We start from the raw sequence: 17,882 nt of genomic DNA, 5'->3' as shown, positions 1-17,882 counted from the left end.
ACCCCGATTTCGTAATGCCTGTATGACTGCCGGGGTTTCTACTGAGTCAAATGTTTTTTCGTAATCAATGAATGCTATATATAAGGGCTGGTTATATTTCGAGCATTTTTCTATCACCTGGTTGATGTTTTAGATATGATCGATAGTAGAGTACCCTTTCCAAAAACCTGCTTGATCTATTGCATGACTGAAGTCTAAGATTGTCCTGATTCTGTTAGTGATTACTTTAGTAAAGTAAACACCTTATATGTAACAGATAGTAAGCTGATTGGCCTGTAATTTTTCAAGTTCTTAGTGTCTCCTTTCTTATGAAATCAGATAATGTTAGCGTTCTTCCATGACTCCGGTACCGTGGATGACACCAGGCATTGCGTATGCAAGGTGGCCAGTTTTTCTAGCATGATATCCCCCCTCCCCCGTCTTTCAACAAATCTGTAGTTACCTCATGCCGCTTTCCCCCTTTTCATAGTTTCCAATACTTTCTTAACCTCGTCCTTTGTTGCTGGCGGAACGTCTGACTGCTTTCAGTACTGCCTATCTCATTATTGTACTGACTGCTGTGGCTACTATATAGATCTGTATAAAACTCCTCGGCTACATTGACTATCCTGTCCATATTCGTGATGACATTGCCTGCCTTGTCCCTCAGCGCATAGTCTGAATTTTGCCTTGGACAATTGTTTCTTCACTGCTTTAAAGCTGCCCCCGCTCTTTAGAGCATGCTCAATTTTCTCCTTGTTATACTTCCTTATGTCGGCCACTTTACGCTTACTGATTAGCTTTGGTATCTCTGCCAGTTCCATCCTGTCTGTTGGGTTGGAAGCTTTCAGACTTTGGCATTCCTTAATCAAATCTTTTGTCTCTTTAGATAGTTTATCAGTATCCTCTCTAATTGTCCTACTGCCTGATTCTATCGCGCACTCTGTAAGGATGTCTCTGAAGTTATTGTTCATTGCTTCTGTGCTAAGGTCACCATTTCTTAATCAGATCTTTTGTCTCCTTAGATAGTTTACCAGTATCCTCTCTAACTATCCTACCACCTACTTCTACAGCGCACTCAGTAAAGATGTCTCTGAAATTGTTGTTCATTGCTTCTGTGCTAAGGTCACTATCCTCGGTTAAAGCTGAATATTTATTCTCTAGCGAGATCCTGAATTCTTCTGCCCTCCCCTCACTATTGATTTGTTGATGGACTTCTTTCTTACTGATCTGTTTCATTCCCTCTTCAGATCTAGACTAATTCGAGACCTTACCATCCCGTAGTTTCTGCATCGCACCTTTCCGATTACCTCTACATCCTGCATAGTGCTTGGGCTAGAACACAGTATGAAGTCAATTTCATTTTTAGTCTTCCTGTTGGGGCTTTTCCAACTCAATTAGTAACTCCCCCCTGCTATTCCTAGAACCAATGCCACAGTCGCCCACTGCCTGGTCTCCAGCCTGCTTTTTCCCTACCTTGGCATTGAAGTCGCCCATTAATAAAGTATACTGCGTCTTTACTTTCCCCATTGCATCTACATCTTCATAGAAGCTTTCAAGTGCCTGGTCGTCATGACTACATGTAGGTGCATAGGCCTGTACAACCTTCAGTTTATACCGCTTATTAAGCTTAATTACTATGGCTGCCACCCTCTCATTAATACTATAGAATTCCCCTATATTACCAGCTGCATCCTTATTGACAAGGAACCCTACTCCTATTTCTCGTCTCTCCGGTAAACCTCAATACACAATGCATGTCTGCCCTTCAGTATAGTATATGCCTTATTTGGCCTCCTAGCTTCACTAAGCCCTATGACATCCCATTTCATACCCTCTAATTCCTCTAACAGTACTGCTAAACCAGCCTCACCAACTAGGGTTCTAGCGCTAAACGTTGTCAGGGTCAGTTTCCGATGGCAGCCTGTCCGGAGCCAGAGATCATAGCACCCTTTGCTGCGTTGCAGGTCTGACCACGGTCATAGTCAGTTGCTTGCTTCGCAGCTGAACTGAGGGCCGAGGGTTTGTTAAGAGTTTTCATGGGAGGTTGTGGCCAATTACTACACCAGGGTGGCCAAATCCTGATCTGGTGAGGGAGTGCGTTTCCGGAGGTGTTCACTGAATAGGTCGCACCCCAAACCTGTTTATGCAATTCCATCGCCATGCGGATTATATATATTTTTAATCTGGTGGGGAATTGCGCGGCACCGAGATTTCAATCACAGTCCTCTTGCATGCGAGGCGGATGTTCTACCTGTACGCCACCACTAGCCCCTTTTACCTTCACTAGAGTCCAAAAAGCAACTGGCTGTTTCCTGTGGCTAGCAGATATCGCTTTTCCTTCTTTGGTATTATTTTAACGAGAACAATCACTACTACCACATTACATGCATGCTTTTACCCCACATTGCTGTGAGGTCAGTGCATACGGAACATCCTGATGATGAGCAGAAAACTGATGCTTCCTTGGTGACACAGGTAAAGCAGGAAGCAGTAAAGTTGTATGAGCGATTGAGAGAACTTGGAGAGAAGAAAGCAGCCTTGGAGGAGGAGCAGAAACAACGTGGCACCCCAGCCCAAGAACGGGAGCGACTTCTGGCTCAGGTGCGCCCGAGTATGCCATTGTATCCTTGTATGTAGGCACCCTAGATCACCGTTATTGCATTCCAACTTCAGCTTGTACAGTTTGCCTGTTGTAAGCACAATGTGTTGAGGTGAAAATGTTAAAAGGAAAAAGTGGAAACTTATTAAGTATGTTAAGTGCACACAAGTGTATACCTTACTGAAAAATCATTTAATTTTCATGCGAGATTCCATATATCATTTAATTTTCATGCGGGATTCCATATATCATTTTTTTGTATAGGAAGGACTTGTATGAAACCACATGGACCTGCTAAATCGGTACTGAATACAGCAGACTCTCGATAATTCAGCCTTCAAGGGACCAGAAAAAATTTCCTATTGAACTGAAAGCTCGAATTATCGATTGGGTCTGAAGAAAGTGCCGAGAACCGTTTGCATCACAGTAATTTTATGATGGGCACCTGCGTGACAGTTTTTTGAATTTGAGGTGAAACTGAAGTGAGAACGACGTTTTTTGCCAGTCTCGTCAAGCGCTTCGCTTTGCACGCACTGTCGATCGGGAAGGCCTTATTCACAAAAGGGAAGGCCCCTCTTCGCAAAATGGCTCTGCCATGTTTTAAGGATGCTTCACCACCTAGTCAACATGGTCAAGCATTGTGAAGCGCGCAGTGCAGTGAAACTGCGGTGTATGTGAAGATTTTCGGTGTATTCAGTAAATTTCGAATAATTGGAAAATTTAAAATATAGATTTTCTGAATACAAATAAGAAACAAATGACTAACATATTCGATTCATATACAACATTTTGAATATTTGTGTTCTCCTATTTCTTACATATTTAAGAGGTATCTCAAAAGGTCATGCAGGCTTCAACGCAGTGTAAGCTTGTTGCCTAGCTGTGACCCACTGGTGCAGGTGTAAAGTTGGGAAGTCCATAGGGAGTTCCAAAATGACTGAATAGTAGTGTGTGTTAGTATTTGATTAGTTCTATGGGCTGCAGGTTAAAGAAGACAACAGTGAGCTATCAAGCATGGAGAGGCAAGCATCTGAGGCACGGGAGCGTCTGGGAAAACTGCAAGAGGAACTGGCTCAGCTTGACCAGGAGTTGGAGGAGCATAATGGAGAGCGACGTGCAAAGTATCGGGAGCTCCGCAAACGTGAGGAAACCATGGATGCTTTCCTCGAGAGCTTCGAAGGAGCGCGGCATGATGAACTCAAGCGTCAAGAGAAACTTCAGGTTTGGCATCAATGCAATATACTGTTTTCTTTTTTTCTTTTTGACTCCTAAATAGTAGTTCATAGCCTTCTTTGGTAGAGTTGCACCTTCCATACAAACTTTGGCAGTTTTGTACTCTGCAGTTAGGTGTTGAGTGCTCCTGAACAGGGAGCTTTGTGAAGCTGACAATACAAATTTTCACGATGCCCTTTTGTTGTGCTGCTTCTTTTTTCACATTTCTTTATGGCACAGTTTTAAGTTTTACACCTAACTAAGTACAAAAGTAATCCTTGATTTTGAAGCAAACGTTTTGATGCCAAGCACATTTTAAATGCTTGCTATAAGTGTTGGCTGTACAAAGAAAAGCCTAAAAATCAAATGCCATTCAAATACATAGTGTTCATTGAATGGTGCACTGGCTGCATTCATGTCTTTTACTGTTGCACTACTTTTATCAGATCTGACAGAAGAGAAGACAGATTTACAATGGAAGCACATTCTGCCACTACCTGTATGATCTTGCTTCTTGAGATCTTGTAGCCTTGCTGAGAGATCCTTAAAGGGCCACTGTCCAGGGAAGGCCCTTTTAAGAAAAGGAGCCCAGTGTTTCAATCAGGTACCGGAGATAGTCTGTGCAAAATTCTACAGCGACACGCGCGCCGCAAAGCATCGAAAATACAATTCAAAGCTCCCTCATGCTCTCCTTTGAGAAGCCAGCTTCACCGCTTCCTGCGCTGGCCCGACGGGCCCCGATAATGACGTACGTACCGGGAACGACGTCCATTGGTCCGTCTCACTGACTGACGGGAGAAGGATGGGTGTCTACCGCTCGCAGCGCGCTTTTCCCTTGCTACGGCCAGACTGAATCCAGCGGCGCGCGCTCCCTCGACCGTTTTTTTTTTTTTTTTCGCGCTCGCGGAGAGCCACGCCCCACCTCCCGCCAAACGCGGAGGAGGAAGGGGAATTTGTATTGCGGAGGCTAGACGACCTCGGGCAGGAGAGTGAAAAACCTTTGCGAGGGAACGGAAGGAGAGAGGCAGGATAGAATCGGGTGATTGCGGTGGCTGTAACTGCGTTATTAGTTACTCTTTTCAAAAACATTTTGCGGCCTTGCGTTCCAGGGGCGAAGTCTCACAGTCACCGGGGAAGAAAATATTTTCGACCGGAGGGTACGGACAGTGGGCCTTTAAGGTTACTGCATCGTTAACACGGAGCAAGGCCATCAAGATCAAAAGCTGCACAATACAGTAGTTTGCTTGGACCAGAACAGGTACAGCTGTCTGCAATAACACTTTTTTTCATTAGTTAACCTAACTTTTCATTTAATTGTCTTAATTTCTTCGCTAAATAAGTTGGCTCAAGGCATTGAGCTAGAAAAAAAAAATGAAACCTTTGTATCCCAACAGATACAGTGAATATGTACCCATTACAAAATACTGCTGCCAAGTCAATACTAACATAGCAGCAGTATTTGAATGCTATTTCTCAGTTTCATTTATGCTTTGACCAGTAATCTGGTTGCATGTGCTGGCCACATATGTGGCCATTGGGATACAAAGGGTAAGTTTTAGTTTGCCAGGTTTAGTAATGTATTAATTTGTTTAAATTAGCCTTAGACTCTTCTGCATATGCAGTGCTTTTTGTTGAAAGGTGGAAGATTTTTCAGTGAACATAAGTTGACTCTGAATTATCTCAACCAACTTGCATTCTTCAATAGACGCTGCGGGCATGTGTAGCAGCTAATAAAGGGCAGCACTTTCAGACAGGGAAAAATTTAATCACAAAATTGGGACAGTAGTTAAATGGCTTTCAATAAAGGTCAAAAGGTGGTATCAGTTTTTAATTAATAATGGACATTTTTTTTGCAGTGTTTAGTCACTTCAGAGTAAGTTATAAAACAACAGGTCAGAACAGACTTTTTGAAGCACCTGTGACATGTCAGAATGCAACCCATGACCACATCACAAGGACACCGAGGGCAAATAGAAGTTGGCCTGCAGCAGTAGGGTACTGTGTTCTAATTACAGAGAAACCAGTCTCACCGGAAACAAATCATATACCTAGAAAAGGCTGAAAAAAAAAAATACAGGTGTTGCTATCACTGGTCAATTTTGCAAGTAAAATATATATGTAATAACACCGATTTTGGGCACAGATCCCAGAGGCCATGTTCCACTGCCATTCACTTCAAAAGGATGGCAACCAGTCTTTCAGCAGGGACGCAATGAGTCCAAACTGACAGGTGGTAGAATTTTAAAATCTAATTTTCTTGCTAATAAATGAATCTTTTGCAGCCAGAGAAGTTTCAAAACATAGCCAGAAGGAGTAAGAGAACCAGCTTTTACCGAGAACCGTAATTAAATAGAATTGTCCTTAGCTTCCCTTTAATGATCACTTCGCTGCTAGTCTGTACTGCAAAGAGTAACATCATAATTTCAGTAATGTTAGCTCTTGGGCCAGTTGGTGCACGTTAAACTTAATCACATAGGTGCCAGTGGAAGCACAAAGACGCGTACACAAGAACGAGGAGGTAGACACGGACGGACGCTGGACTATCAACTGTGGTTTGTTGAAGAAACATTGCCGCACGACATGCATCCGACACATGCGCATCTGCAGGTTTGACCAAGGTTTGACGACACATTCGAGGTTTGACCATGTGACTATTCTAGGGAGAGGAAAGATCAGATAAGTGGAAAATCTTGGAAGCTTTTCATATTGGCAACCAGAAAGAAAATTGTGTAAGTGATAAGTCGTTGTGTTTACTAACAAGGAACGTGCCTGCCTAATGGGTAGATAAAAGTGCCACTGAATTGACATCAGCACACGTGTCACAGGTGGCGCTGCAGATGCGCATGCGTTGGATGTGTGTTGTGCGACAGTGTTTCTTCAATAAACCACAGTTGATAGTCCAGCGTCCATCCGTGTGTACCTCCTCATTCTTGTGTACGCGTCTTTGTGTTTCTGCTGGTACCCCTGTGATTAAGTTCATCATAATTTCATATTGTTCTTTAGTCAACACACCTCAGAAGACTCCTTATTGTGGCAAATAGGCATCATAGAATCTGAGGAAAAGCATTTTCCATCACTTGTCCTTTGATGACAATCAGTTGCAATAATAAATTTTTTATCCCAACTTGAACAGACACAAATGTAGACTCTTACGCTGATAATGTGAAATATCACAAAGAGAAACCAAATTTCCATTTCCAAGAAAACGAAATTTCTCAATTATCATATTTATCATTTGATTGATTGATTGATTTATAGAAAGGGAAAGGCGCAGTAACTGTCTCACTTGTTTTCTGTGGACACCTCAACCGCACCATAAGGGAAAGGAGGAAGGTGGGAGTGAAAGTGGAAAGAGAGAAAGAGGAGCCGTAGTGGAGGGCTACGGAGCAATTTCGACCACCTGGGGATCTTTAACATGCGCTGACATCGCACAGCACACAGACGCCTCTTCGTTTCACCTCCATCGAAACGCAGCCGCCAAGGTCGGGTTCGAACCCGGGTACTCCCGCACAGTAGTCGGGCGTCTTACCACTGCACCATCCCGGCGGGCTTTTTATCATTTGAGTACTGAAAGGTATATATATGCCTAATGTAGCCAAAGCTTGGGTGAATCACCATTAATACAACTTTTTTCTTTTTTTATCATTGCAGACAGAAATTGTACAACTTCTGGAAAGTTGCTCACGCTCGCTGCCACATTTTTTAGCTTTACCAAGCCAAGAAGAAATGGCTGTACTCAAGGATGACCTCATGTAAGTTTATGTGTGTTAAAAAAAAACTTCCTCATGCGAGAGGTCACTTCTAGCAGAGCTGCATTACCAAAATGCACTCGCTGCTGTACGTGCATTCACTATTTAGCAATGATTATTAATGCATCAATGAAACAGAAACTGAATAAGTATAATTTTTATTATTCTTATGAGGATAGTTGGTCTGCCCAATAATGACAGCATGTTATGATGGTATGGCTTATGGTAATGTATTCACTATGGAGCACAGTCAGCATAAAAAAAGCTGCCAACTAACATTTACTTTTCTGAAGTTCGAGCTGAGTAAAATTCTGTTATTTCACCTTTTCCCAAAAACTGACCATGTTAAGAAATCCTTCCACGTTCTCAAGCTTTATTATGAAAACAAAAAGTTGTTAACCTGAATTTGAAATGTTAAATGTCAAATATTCTAAATGACAGAGCCCCTGACATATAATTACAAGCATTACTGGTTGCTTTACTCGAAGCACAAATGGAGATAATAGTGATATTTCCTATTTCATTAAAGGGACCACGAAAAAGCTATTTACTAAAACTAGAAAATGTGCACGAGGTATTCCATTAGTCCTCTCCGCAACGCAAGAATTTTTAAGTTACCTTCACTAACACCGAAAATATCGGCGATCAAAAATGATGTGCTCCTCTTTTTCCCCCTCAACTCGGCGCATACTGGCTCGTAAGAAAAAATGAAAACAGGTTGCGATGGCATCCCACCATGTGCTGTGCCGTCCGCATCCAGTGAGTGGGCCCACCCAGGAAGCCCAGTTGACGTCAGTGGGAAGGGGGCACACAAAGAGGTGTTACCCCCATCTGTTGCTAGTGGTTGCCAGGAGCACTTTTTAAAAATTATTTCTAAATTACAGGCTACACGCAGAACTTCTAAATTTGACTCGAATATGCATGAAGACCACCTCTATGGATTTCTTGCATGAGAATATTACCTCAATTATCGTTTCAGGGGCCCATTAAGTTATGGCACATGTGCCAAGAACATTTAGCCTGAACTGGGTGCTTCAAGCATCATTCAGACAAGCAGAAAGACAAGCCTGAATCTGCAGAGAGGGGAAGGATGCAGAGAGGAAACTGATGGGATGGGATTGCCAAGGAGGGATACGCGGCAGTTGTAATTTTTCAAACTAAAAGAGTGCAGTGTTGTGAAAGCATTGGCTAAGGTCAGTTAATATTATATGGCCAAATTTAATATGTTTTCTATGTTGAACCACATGCGGCATGACATCTATTATGTTGTTGGCTGTCATAATTTACCAGAGTATGGGTTTGGCGAACGAAGTAATGTTTTTGAAAGGAATCTCCTGGAAGCTTGCTGCCTGATGAGTAGATCACCACTGAGCAGTTTTAGTGACAGAGCAGTGGTGATACCAACCAAGATGTCCAAGCATTACAACTGATCGTGGTAGAAGTGGAAACATTTATTCATTGTGCAGGATGGTTTTTTGCAGGTGAAAACAATGCCTATCAGTGTACTAATACTATAAAGTAATTTGTACAGTGCTTATTTCCAAGTGGGAGTACATACAAATAACAGCAGATGTTTCCAGTAATTGTTTAATTTGCTAGAAATACTTGGCATGTCCTTTTGTTCGAATTTCTGATCATTTGAACAGATGTGCTGCATATCATAAAAGAGGGATGTGGCTTTCAGCAAAATAGCTTATTGGAAATAATGTGGCCATTGTAACAAAAGTTCACAGTTATATTTTAGGAACATTTTCTTCTATGATATGTTTCTGACCTGATTTTTGTGAGAAGTCTGCGGAGTTAACAAAATGTGGGAAGAAGTTGGTTGGACAGTCATTGAATTTCTACTATTACAGGCCGAGACATTCTTAAATTTGTTTTCTTATCACAAGACACAAATTTTCAGTTTTGAATTTTGGCGTTGTATTCGCTGCAGACATGTCTTATAACAAAGAAGAAAATTTCATACAAGCAATTTAAAAGTAGCAGGTTCGAAAAACAAAGAATGTTTTGACCTGCAGTATGGTTTGAGTAGTGCAGTTAAACAAATGGGATCTAAATAGACAAAACAATAAGAAGAAATCTTCTTCATAAGGTAATCTAGTCAAAAAACCAGAACTGTAAAAAACACCAATTGGTTTAATGTTTTCCTGACAACGTGGGTCATGGAAAATGTTTTTAGAGTAGTAGTTACTGATGGACTGGGACAGCACAGAAAACGAAACATACAGGTACAAATATTTGAAAAGGTTTTTTTCGCCATGTTCTGTTATTTTAAAGCCACCTCCTTCAAAAGACAAAATAGGAAAATATTTTGCAAAATGTATTTCATAATATCTTAAATGTGGCAACATGCCTCATCTTTATATGCCTTTTGCAGAAGCTTTCAGTATTATGTGCCTGATGTTTAATAAAAGCTATGCCTAAAATGTTTCAGATTCAAGGAGAGTGAAATGGAAAAATCAAAACTGACTTTGTCTGCTCTTGGAATGGAGCAGAAAAAGTTGGCAGTTGACTTACAGAAGGTAAAAGACAGCACCTCTCTGTTATTTTGGAGCATAATTAGGCACTGAATGTGTCACTTGGTTGCAGAGATAACAACAGGATATCCACATTGGGTTGGTGCAGAGGGGAAGGAGTGCAAATGAACTTGAATAACACATCGCGGGCTAGTTGGTTCATCACGAGGCAGAACAGTGCGAGCTACACAGGGACAAGAAAGGAAGACGAGACGCACACAGTACTGTTTATCAGACTCACAGCGACAGTTTATCAGACTCAGTTGCTCTTCTTATTTTCGTGATGCTGCTGTATATTACCGAAGTGCCTGAAAAATAAACCTTCAGTTGTAAGTCAGCGCTGTTCTGCCTTGTCGGGAGTGCAAAATATTTTTAGCCACCATGACGCTGATATGTTGAGCTGCTCCTCATAAAAATCGACAGCAGAACCACACTTTTTTTTTTTTTTTGCAGTCACCATTACATGCTGGAACTAAGATATTTAAAGCATTTGTCAGCTAATGAAAAACTGATCAACTGAAGGAAGCACACGACAGACTTTTGGGAAGTCATCAGCCATCCCTGGTCTCCCCTTGGCACCAACATTGCTTGCTTGATGAATAACACTATATACTAATTATTTCAGCGCAAATTTTTTATCCAGCTAACATTTTGATCTTGTTTACTGAGAATGCTGTGAAATTTTGCTTCATATATTAGAGTGAAGGTTTTGGTCTGGCACACATGTGTTAGGTTTTGGTTACTGTGAGGAAACTTCTAACAAGCAATTTTATTAGTAGTAATTTATTTACGTATCTGTAAATCAGATAGACTTCTCAGTGCATTCTTGTGTATCTAGGACTCAGTTCTTAAGTTATATTCACATATCAACTAGCCAACACAGCCTTGTCTTAGCAGTGAAACTTCTAGATGAACATATTGTTACGTTAGGCGGTGCATGCACTGATATGCGCATAAAAAGGAAAAAGAAGAATCTCGGGAGTTTTGGCGAAGACGACGACGACGTTTGAGCAGTGTCGGCTGGTGCCTGCAGGAAAGGCCTGTTGTGTGAAAGCCTTGTCTCCAGTCTCCGCTCTCTGCAACCTCAAGCTGAACTACCCCTGTAACATCTTGGTGGAGGTAACAATATTACAATAATAGAGTGTGGAAGCTGTCAAGTGGCGCAAGTGCAATGCTAGCATGTGCAGATTTTAAAAGTTTAGCAGAGTGCAAAGTTGAGATAATTGGTCCATAATGAATTGAAAAAAAGATAAAAAACTTGTTAAAAGGGTGCAAACAACACAGGAGCTACTGGCTAGTGAAAGTTTATCATGCACAGTGCAATGGATAGGTAGCGTTCAAAACATAGAAAGACAATGGCAGAGGTAGTGGACGTGAAGCACCAGACACCTGAAAGGTCATGGTAATTGCCTAGCTGTCAAGGTATGCAATCTGACTTGCTGAAAGGTGGCAGACGGTGCACTGCCGCAATCGATGCATAAAATATAATAGAAGCTTTTGTTTGGTTTTATTTGGTTTGGTTTGAGGGGTTTAATGTACCAAAGCAACTCAGGCTATGAGAGACGCCGTAGTGGAGGACTCCGGAAATTTCGACCATCTAGGGTTCTTTAACGTGCGCTGACATCGCACAGCACACGGGCGCCTAGCTTTTTGGCTCCATCGAAAAGCGGCCGCCAAGGTCGGGATTCGATCCCGCATACTTGGGCACAGTAGTCGAGCGCCCTAACCACTGCGCCACCCCGGCAGGGTAGAAGAAGCTTTTGTGGTCACCGAGAATGATGCCGATTGTGCTAGCCCTTTTTGAAGCTTTACAACATTTAAACCGCACATACCACTGTCATGTTTGTAGAACTGTGGATGTCTATATGAGAGCTCATTAGAACATGGGTAACTCTCCCCAACCAAAAAGTCAATGCATTCAATTGACAGAAGTCAATTCTACCAGTTGGAAGCACAACTTGTGCATTTCATGCTAGGCAAAATGACAGCATTATGTACAGTCGTGGACAGAAGAATATGGACCATGATTTGGCAGTCAAAGTCTTCCGGTGCGTTAATTAGCGAAAAATTATGCATTCTTGTTGGATGCGCTTGTAATATTTACTTTTGTCTGCACACGTGAAGGCAGCAAACACATTTATTTTGATCACAGAACAGAACAGAAGCGTTTAAATGCGTAAGCGTGGTCCAATTTATTCTGTCCACAACTGTTGATACAAGGAACAAAAGCCATAAGGTCAATATCAGCTCCACCTGAGATGAGCTGTACTGGATAAATTTTATTGTGTCGAGGAAAGTAGCTGCTGGATCCAGCTTTCTTCCTGATATTTAATTAGTTATTCTTATATTTGCCTGTACTGCAGCCCAGTGAGGCTACTGCAGGGGTGGGGTAGGATAAAAAGAACAGTAGGAATCTCAAACAGAATTGAAGCAAAAAAAAACCATGACTCCCGAAAAATTGTTAATGGGCAATGAATTGATAACCCTAGGCAAATTTCAGAGTTCAGTAGTGAAAGCAGTGAATCTGTATTTATACATATTGGTCCGACAATAAAAAGAAGTAAGGTTAAGCCTCTGGGAATACTTAGCAATGGCAGGCATGTTTTCAAAGTAAAGAACAAGATATTTATTTTCCAGTATTATTTGTATACCTCATCGTGAAATGACTATGTGAAAAGAGGGGAAATGTGAACATCTCACCGCCTACAAAGTTTTGCAAATTAGTTGAATATACTATATATCAGGGGAGATGAATAGTTGCGCCATCATTTTTTACAAATGTTGTCACAGTTAAGATCCGGATAATTTAACCACATTGAACTATTAATAATAGAAAAAATTAAAAAGCAGTTTTTCTTGTTCATTGATTAGACGGGGTCATATGTCTACTAAAATTTTAGGCTTGTAACTGAATGCAGATAAATTATAGACACAGTGAATTCCCTTGACACTTAGCTTTGAGCTAGATGTTATGTGACTTAACTGTTCATGGTAGCCAGAGTTTTGCTGTCGCAAGGCTGCTCTTTCAACTTAAATCCTAGCTTTTCAGAGGGCATAGTCCATATTCTTTGTGACGATCACCGCTTTGTGCTATACAGCATTGGTCATACTCCACCAGTGAGCGTAGCATAATTCTTAAAGAATATAATATTTATTTCCATGATTATCACACTGCACATGATTTTCAAGCCAGCAAGTGCAACTATTGAGTTCCTCAAATCACTTTGGTTGCCACAATAAGCATTTGCATATTTCTGAAGTCACATATCTGTAAAAATGTGTAGCTCTATTTTCGACTGTCTTGTATTTAAAACACATTCTATAAAACCCTATTTCTGAAGCTTAAACACGCCTTTTTAGTCCCAAAAGGATGGAAGAAAGTGGTTCAAATTGCTTCACTTTTCATCTTGAGCCTGGGGCTTATCAGCTCCACTAGTTACATAATATGTATCCTTCAAGAAGTCTGAAGAAAATTAATTTTTGTTCACAGATTGAGCAACTGGAGAGCAAAGTTCAACAAGAACTAGACACCCTCAAACAGAAAATCAAACAGATGGAAGAAGACATGGTTGTCTTCAGTGATCTAGACAAACTGAGAAGCTCTTCAGAGCACAAAAAGCAAGAGCTGATAGCCGAGAAGGAAGCTCTGCAGATAAAAAAGGGGCCAACTAGAAAGGTAACAAACCGATTTTAAACACATTCAAGTTTTTTCATACTAAGGCTAGTTTAGGAACTGTCATGCATATATCCTTTAACCAAATTCATTTGATGATCCATGGTAGAATGAGAGGAACAATGTGGCTACACAGTATGAAAGAGCACTGAACAAGGGTTGAGGGGGAGCCTCAATTCGCAAGCCGAGCCAATGTTTTGACAAGGGAATTTGTCTTCATTTGGCCCAGATGAAGACAAGTTCCCTTGTCAAAACGTTGGCTTGGCTTGTGAACCGAGGCTCCCCCTCAACCTTTGTTCAGTGCTCTTTCATAAATTCATTTGAGACATTTGTGAGATTACAGTAACCAGGCTCACTTTGAAGCCTGTTCACATAGCACTTCCCTTTTTTATTTAATTTATTTATTTCAATACTGCAGCCTTTACGGCCTTTACGGCATACAGATAATATCAGGATACATAATGAAGATAGCAAATAATTTCAAAAACACTTGTTCTTTGGACAATAGAATATGAACAAAACAAGGACTAAACAAAATTCAAACCGAGCTCTTCATTAGGGAAAGTCATGAACATAAACAAGCAGATGAAAGACAATTAATTAAATATCCAAAAATGAATTATCAGACATGCAGCAAGGCAAAAAAAATAAAAACAATCAGTTTGGACAACCAAAAAGCAGACAAGAAAAACATTTGAGATCAGCAATTAAAGGTTTCAATTGAATCAGTGCTGGTTAGAAGAGGCCGAGGTAAGTTGTTCCAATCTGTTATTGTGCGAGGAAAAAAGGAATATTTAAAAACATTAGTTTTGGTGCTGTATGGCGTTAGAGAGTCGTCGTGTCGATGTCGTGTTCGGCGTGCAGTAAGTGGTGTTATGTATGGGTCAGGAGTTAGAGCAAGAAGGTTATTTTTAAGAAGGAACATGAACTTCAAGCGCTGAACTTTTCTTCTTAGTTCCTGTGTCCTTATTCCACGTTGTTTCATTAGTGTTGTCGGGGAATCAATTGTACGGTACTTAAAAAAAATAAACCTGACTGCCTTACGCTGGATTCTTTCAAGAGCGTCAATGTTAGTTTTGGTATAAGGGTCCCATACTATGCATGCATATTCAAGCTTCAGCCTTATTAATGACGTATATGCTAAAAGTTTAGTTTCGGCAGGGGCGTGTTTCAATTTATGACGGAGAAGACAAAGTTTCCGAAAGGCTGTGTCACATACGTTAGTTTGTGAGTGTTCCAGTTTAGGCTATTTGTTAGTGTGACATTAAGATATTTATACTCCCTCACTTCGGTTAATGGTTCTGTCCCGAGGCATAGGGAAAAGAAAGGTTATTAAGTTTCTTGGTTATTTCATTCCATGCCCACTTTTTTATAATTGGCTCGATCAAAGCCAATGATAAAGATGAAACACAGGGTACTGTGATATAAAGCCAGCCTCAGAGAGCAAAAGTGGGAGCGAAGGATCATAACGGAATCGTCACACTATATCAGCCCAGGCTTTGCAGCTTTTCTTCATGAGTCTGACATTAAACTTGGAAGCTACTACTCGTCACCAACATCTGTTTTCCTTTTAAAATCATTGCACCATTTTCTCAGTCATGCTGAGTGAGAACCTTATGTTTGGCAGCACACTACAGGATTTTTTTTTTATTCCTCCCGTGAAACACATTTTAGACTTCAAAGTTATGGCTTGTCAGTGAAAGAATATATGAGCAGACTCTTTTAAAGCCTGTTTTTAGAGGACCAGATTGCATTATTTACAGCTAGAAATAGCTGCACTCCATGTCTGTTAGTCTAAAGTGAGAATGAAAGCTATTGGCTTCAGGCTTTGCCTTGCAGCCCTTATCATCTCCCTTGCATCCTTAGTATTTTCTGGTAGAGAGATATCTTCAAGGTTTTCTTACCATCACATAAATCTGCGTGCTTCTAAGCATCCAGTGATTCCACAAGATGATCTAGCACACAGAAATAGTAGTGGCCGTTTTATTGTAGTCTTCAGTATTCCACTACTGCTTAATGTGTTCTGCTTGCGCAGCTCCACAGCTGTCCGTGAATTGTATTTCAACTTGAGTGGTGTCTGCACATGCCGCAAGGATGGGAGAAAAATACCTGTGAAATAACAAATCATAACCTCTACGATATCTACTCCTATGCTTTTGTGATGTGTTCCCCCCCAAAATTTTCACCTGCAACCTCAACTTTAGAGTACATTGATGCAGCTTAGATACGAATAGTTTACTGGCAAAAAGTGTGTCTCAAAACATTTCTGCAACGGTTGGTCTAATATAAAAGTAGAGTCATCAAAATCAGCTATAAATGTGTTTACCTGTGTCATTAGTGCCGACAGCATCTTGAGATAAAATTTTAATTTTCCCATTCTAAACATGCAGCTCTAAAAAACAAACCTCTATTACATTTTCACCATGGTAGTGAGTGGCGACATCGGTAGTTACATTTTAGCAACTCCTTTTTTTTTTTTTTTTTGATGGCATGCGAAAAATTTTCTGCCCAATGGATCACACTATTGTCCAAGGACCCTCTTCTGGAAACTGTTGCTTAGCAGAAATTTCAGGACAATTTCCTTTGGAATCAATGCTCAAGTCTGAGTTGTACACACTGTTAGTCAGCATGGGCATAAAAAAAGTGCAGTATAAATTGTATGGCCATCTTGCACAGTTTACAATGGTAATCAGCACATTATTTATTGACATGCTTGATATTGCTCCAATGAATAAAAAAAAAACAAAAAACAAAAAGCATGACTTGATAGCAATAGGAATGCCAATGAAGTACTCCTTCCCTTTAAAAGGAGAGAGGATGTAGACAATTTTCAGTAGCTCTCGTTACATGTTAGTATTTTTGTAGTTAACAGTGCAGAGAACCTTCTGTACAAAATGTTGCACATCGCATTCATTCGTCTGTGAAGGTCTCACAAAGTCTAAAATAAGCAAAGCTTCACTCATTTGTACAGGCAGCTTGATAACTGTTTTGTCGGCAGGGGTCAAGTGGATGCAGCTAGCGCAGGACCGGGTTAATAATTGGAGGAATATGGGAGAGGCCTTCGCCCTGGAGTGGGTATAGTCAGGCTGATGAGGATGATATGTCAGCATTGCAGTATGTTGTGTAAAGTATTGTTTACATATGCCCTCCCTTTGAGTAGCAAAACTGAAGGAGAAGCATGGATAATCATGTACATAGTTCTGTGCACCATAGCGTGCTGAAATTCCATTCACCATTCAAGCAAGATTTGCACTTGGTGTATTGAACACTGGTGTGTAAGGGTGGCCTTGCGATCACCATTGCCTATGCTTCCCTCACCTGAACGGCCTTTCACAAAAACCACAGACTTGTGTTTTTGTTCATCTTCCTTGCAAATACAAATTGTGTCCCTCTCTCTCCATCTGCAAGGTGGTGGAAGAGTTGCAAGCCCAGTATGATGAAGCAAGAGCTGTACTAAATGAGGAAGAAGGCTACACACGCTTAGTCAACCTGGAACGTCGCTGGCAGCATCATGAGCAGAACAACTTTGCTGCACAAGAGTATGTAGAGGCTAAACTGGCTGAGTACAACTACCACCCTATCAGACAAAATGTGCAGGCACTGCTGGAAGCCTACAATGTTGCTTTGCAAGAAAGCCTAGCAAAGGCATCTTACAGCTGAAATGGCTGCAGCCATGTCGGTGAAGAGGCCATGAATCACTTCTTTAGCATAGCTAATGAACAAGTTCTGCAGGTAAAGTGCCCACAAAGCCTCTGCCAAGTTGCATGGTCCCAAATGGTACGTAATGCTCACAAAGAAAATGAAAAGTAACCCTTATATTGTTTTTCAGACTGGATTAAACTAATTTATGCTTTTTTGGAGAAACTGCTTGTGCTACATTAACAACCACAGACCTCCACGCAACCATTGGCATTAGTTGTCAAGGTATTGATAAATTCAGGGTTAGCACAGGCAACATTTACCGACAGTACAGTGCCTAGAATATACTGGCTAAAGTGACGAGTGCCCGTGCTTTCCTATGGGTGAGGATGGCGCTGTTTGCAATGAAAGCCAGTCGTTAGTGGTAGAGGGCGCTACTTGTCGAGAGGGTACACCTGAGCAGACGACGCGGTTTTCTCGCTGAGAATACGGCAATCTGTGGTATTGTG

The 17,882-nt window shown here is 41.1% G+C and overlaps 1 protein-coding gene across 3 annotated transcripts in view; it reads left to right on the top strand.

Moving 5' to 3' along the window:
• LOC146204250 (intraflagellar transport protein 74 homolog) overlaps positions 1-17,882 on the top strand; it is a 26,964-nt gene extending 9,082 nt beyond the window's left edge. The window contains exons 6-11 of one of the 3 annotated variants that reach the window (XM_084589190.1): positions 2,458-2,583; positions 3,566-3,802; positions 7,445-7,545; positions 9,980-10,067; positions 13,552-13,737; positions 17,143-17,882. In XM_084589190.1, coding sequence (XP_084445316.1) covers positions 2,458-2,583; positions 3,566-3,802; positions 7,445-7,545; positions 9,980-10,067; positions 13,552-13,737; positions 17,143-17,394 — 990 coding nt within the window. In that variant the 3' untranslated portion in view covers positions 17,395-17,882. Of the gene's footprint in view, positions 1-2,457; positions 2,584-3,565; positions 3,803-7,444; positions 7,546-9,979; positions 10,068-10,514; positions 10,666-13,551; positions 13,738-17,142 lie in introns of those variants that run through there. The other 2 variants (XM_084589191.1, XM_084589192.1) reach the window with 2 other exon arrangements.

The sequence above is a fragment of the Amblyomma maculatum genome, chromosome 1 (genome assembly GCF_055883805.1).
Source record: "Amblyomma maculatum isolate TAMU_Amacu chromosome 1, ASM5588380v1, whole genome shotgun sequence".
Classification (NCBI taxonomy): domain Eukaryota; kingdom Metazoa; phylum Arthropoda; class Arachnida; order Ixodida; family Ixodidae; genus Amblyomma; species Amblyomma maculatum.
Note: the sequence above shows the minus strand (reverse complement) of the source record. Positions and strands in the feature narration are given on the sequence as shown.